This window comes from Mus caroli, chromosome 2 (genome assembly GCF_900094665.2).
Source record: "Mus caroli chromosome 2, CAROLI_EIJ_v1.1, whole genome shotgun sequence".
Lineage (NCBI taxonomy): Eukaryota > Metazoa > Chordata > Mammalia > Rodentia > Muridae > Mus > Mus caroli.
Window position 1 is genome coordinate 167,870,464 of NC_034571.1, and position 4,676 is coordinate 167,875,139.

Below are 4,676 nucleotides of genomic sequence, written 5' to 3' on the forward strand. Positions count from 1 at the left end.
GACCTAATCCATTGATGAAGTTACTGTCCTCATGAGCTAATCAATCAACTCTCAAAGATTGGATTCACTAGCTGGGACCAAGCTTTCAAGGCACAGCATTTGGGGGATATTCTACTATACACAAACCTTAGCAGATGCTCAGTCAGGCTTCTGTGCTCCAAGAAAAAAAAATTACATGCAAGTTCTGTGAAACAGTCTTAACCTTTCTTTTACATAAAAATGAAGCCACTAACAACATCACTACCACCACCAACACAGTCATTTTGTTTACCATTTGTGCTGGTTATTCATCAGCTTAAAAGAGATTTAGTTAATAGGGAAGAGGAACCTTAATGGGGTTGCCTCCATCAGATTGCCTGTAGGGGCAATTTATTCATTAATGACTGATATGAAGGAGCCCAGTTCACTATGGGTGGTGTCAACCCTGGCAGGTGGTCCTGGGTCTGTGAAAGAAAGCAGGCTGAGTGAGCCATGGAGAATGAGCCCTGACTTCCCTTCATAATACATTGTAATCTGTAACAAACTCTTCTCCATGTTCATTTTGGTCATGTGTACATCACNGTGATAGAAGGCAAACTAGGACCGTTGGAGGCCTTACTTACAGCACACACAATATCCACTCACAGAAAATAAGCATTATGAAAGACCAGAACAGTTCATATACACTGACATGCCTGTATACCAACCTCATTCCACAAGTCTGTGTTAGGGAGGTGAACTGGGAGCTTAAGGAAGCATTCAGGAACTGAACTAAAGGACAAGGCATTTATCTATTTCAAGTCTGTAGCAATCAATTAAGCCTGTGTGTAAGAAATTAATACATCCAACACTCACCACTGGTATTTCTTCTAGCTCACATGAAGTAAGTTCAGACATCAGTTCCTTTCTTGATTTTGTATGATTCCTCATGCTTTTTCTAGAAGGGCTTTTATCACAGATAGTAGTATTCACATCTTTTGACAATACACATGTCTTCTTATAGATGAGAGATTCTTCAGTTGTCTTATTTAGGAGTACTGATTTATAAGTAGTTTCAGATTCAATATGCCAATCATTCTTCTTTGCATTTGCAGTATTTTTCTTTTGTGTATATTTAGGATGATTTTGTTCTTGAATGTTTCTTTCACAAAATTCTGCTTCATCTGACTTGTTACACTTGATTACATCTTTACTATATTTTCCCTTTTGTGTTTCTTCAGAATCATCATCTGATACTGATTTTTGTTTAGTGCATTTTTTGTTGACACCAGTATCTAGTGGAAGAATGAGAAAGTCTTCTACAATGAATATATTGGTAACATCTAATTTTTTTCTGTAAACAAAATTGTTAGGTATTTAAGCTAAGTGTGTTGTTTCCCTAAACACTACTGAATTAACTGGAAAGACTGTTTTCACCTTGGGTAAAAGTGTCTCCTGGTAAAGCATGCCTTCTCTGGTTATTGCAGAGTTTGATAGTTGCTACAGGTGTCCAACATGCCCATCTGGAATGCGTTGTATCTTTTGAGATGTCTAAAACACCAGGCAATCTAGAAAACATTTTATTTGCTCAATACAGTATCAAACATTAGTGCATGAGTTTTAAAGACATGATGCTTTTATATAATACTCAAATGTTTGTTGAGAAAATAAGCAAGTATGAAAAAGCTATCATACAGCATGTAACAATTATNTAAATTATCAGACTAAAGTACCATTTCTGTTACTGCACAACTACATACCTAAGTACATCTTTGCATATCCTATCTTATTGCGAATTAACCAAAATCATACAGTGGCAAAAAAAAGCATCTTCAACAAATGGTGCTGGTCTAACTGGCAGTCTGCATGTAGAAGACTGAAAATTGATCAATATTTATCTCCTTGTACAAAGCTCAAGTCCAAGTGGATCAAGAACCTCAACATAAAACCAGATACACTGAATCTAATAAAAGAGAAAGTGGGAAAGAGCCTCCAACACATTGGAACAGGGGGAAATTTCCTGAATAGAACACCAATGACTCAGGCTCTGAGATCAACAATTGACAAATGGGAACTCANGAGTCTAGAAGAGGATATCAGATCCCATGGAACTAAGTTACAGATGGTTTGTGATCTACCCAATGCAGGTGCTAAGAACCTGCTTAATACTCTTCTGAAGAGTATTAAGAACACTTAAATCACTAAACTGAGTTCCCCCTCTAGTGCAAGAAATATTGGTTTTAATTGGCATATTACATGTTATAACTTACTCTTTTATCTTTTGTTTTGAGAAAAGGGTCATGTTCATCATAATTCTTTACCCTGGAANTCAAAAATACACATTGATCTTATANACATATTATATTTTGTTTTCTTCTAACAGAGCACACTGGAAATTACTAAGATTTCAAATTTAACTCTTTCACTAGTTTTAGCAATAGCTGGGTAATGACCAGGTTATTAATCCTTTCTGACCTCAGTTTTTAAAAAATGAGTTTGAATAAAGGACTGATTTTTCAACTCTATGATCACAGTCATAATATTCAAATTACCAACCTTTTACATACTCACTTTAAAAATAAGTGCCTATGTAACAACACAGCTAGAGTCATCATGACAATGGGATCTTAATGGCCTCCTTTCATATGTCAAAGACTCAGACAGGATTAAGGGGAATTGTTATTTAAAAGAAAGTAAATGGAGCTAAATATAATGTGATATATTGAATTATAATTTTAAAAACTTACAATTTTAATGAATTATCCATACTGGCTTCTCTAGTTGTTGCTTGAAATTCTTGTATCTAAATGGAAAATAAACAGAAACAAAGAAAAAAGACATGTGAAAAATAAGAGAAATGCAAAGGAAAAAATTATCAAAATCTAGTTTCTTTTATTTCAGAGAATAAGAATTGTTCATTAAAGTCAGCAAATACCAGAGTATTTGCTGTTTAAAGCTAAACACATGCAGAAAAGCACACTGAGAGAAAAACAAACCAGAGTATGCTTTTATCACAGTAAGGACTAGTGTTTTTCTTGTGACAATGCTTTATGGGAAACAATCTCTCACATTCTCAGACTAGAACTTTTCCTGGATCCATTCATACAGTAAACAACACATGTTGAAGTCACTTAATACTGACCACCTACAAATTACTCAACCTTTTTTTTCAACTTCCCTTTAAAGAAAACAATGTAACAAATGACTTTACTTGCCTTAGATTTCCCACATAATCAACTTTTACAACCTGATACAATGCTTATCTTTAATCTTAACTTATACACTCTTCCACACCCCTGACTCAGAATAAATGCACGAGTACTCTAATAATCATTTGCTAAAGACAGCAAAAATAAGAGGTTAAAAGCAGTCTTATAAAATGAACATATACCATAACACTGAATACAATATGTGGCTATCTTTTGATAAAAATGTCAAACTCTGTTACAGATTTCTGTAAGCAGCCCTCATTCCTTCCCCAACATGATGCTCTCTGTGCTGTTCAATAAACACAGACCAAAAAACATTTTGTTAGGAGCACATTAACACAGAAACAGACACAAGGAGAGATTCGCAGTAAACCTTCAGGCAGGCAAGGATTCAGACTCATAAAACAGAGAGAAGATGTAAGAAATAGAGAGAAAATGTTAAAAAACAAAAGGAGTATTTTAGTTTCTTTTTCTTAATGGGACATAACACACTGCTGATGATTTTATTAATGCATTGATGTATTAAACGACTCACAATTTTCTTTAAAGATCAAGTCTAAGGTACTGGGAATTCCCAGTTAACTCATTTTTCTATATTAAAAAATAGAAAAAACTACCTAGATATACTTATGCTTGCTATCCAAATATACCATTTCATATTTTAAACACCATAAAGTATATCTCTCTCAAGATGTATCTCAAATGTATGCTCATAACTGCNTACAGCTGTAAGGTGACTACAGGAGAACTAAGCACAAAATCAGTGGATTTTTAGCTTACTCCAAGTTTTATAACAGGTTCATCGGCACCATTCAAGCTGAAATTATATACATCATTCCTGTGAAGAACAAAGATAAATGTTAGCATGACTGCATAAGGAAGACATCCAGTCTCTTCAAATAACAAACACTTATGAAAATGTACTCACAGTGGACATTCAGAAGTAACATTAACAACAGTTGCCTTCAGTTTTCTGTAACTCTTTCTCTGAACCTTTTGCAAAAACATGAAAACATTTAAACATGAGATTGCAAGCTGCATCAGACTGAGTCACATGTACAACTCAANTGTGGAACATCTTCTAGTTGTGCATTCAACTAACACAAATCTAGTATTTGTTACATGTTCCTTAGTAAGAATGAATCAGACTCATTGATCAGTGAAATAGAATTGAAGACCCAGAAATAAAACCACACACTTACGGTCACTTGATCTTTGACAAAGAAGCCAAAAATACACAATAGGGAAAAAAAAAAGCATCTTCAATAAATGGTACTGGTCTAACCAGCAGTCTGTATGTAGTAGAAAATGAAAATAGATTCATATTTTTCACCTTGTACAAAGCTCAAGTCCAAGTGGATCAAGAACCTCAACATAAAACCAGACACACTGAATCTAATAGAAGAGAAAGTAGGAAAGAGCCTTGAACTCATTGCCACAGGGGGAAATTTCCTAAACAGAACTCCAATGGCTCAGGCTCTAACTAAGATCAAGAACTGATAAATGGGA

The 4,676-nt window shown here is 34.6% G+C and overlaps 1 protein-coding gene across 1 annotated transcript in view; it reads right to left on the reverse strand.

The window, feature by feature from the left end:
- Sycp2 (synaptonemal complex protein 2) overlaps positions 1-4,676 on the reverse strand; it is a 49,654-nt gene that overhangs the window by 16,080 nt on the left and 28,898 nt on the right. The window contains exons 17-18 of the mRNA XM_021179880.1: positions 1,396-1,526; positions 835-1,253 (exon numbers count right to left, since the gene is read on the reverse strand). Coding sequence (XP_021035539.1) covers positions 835-1,253; positions 1,396-1,526 — 550 coding nt within the window. The remainder of the gene's footprint in view (positions 1-834; positions 1,254-1,395; positions 1,527-4,676) is intronic.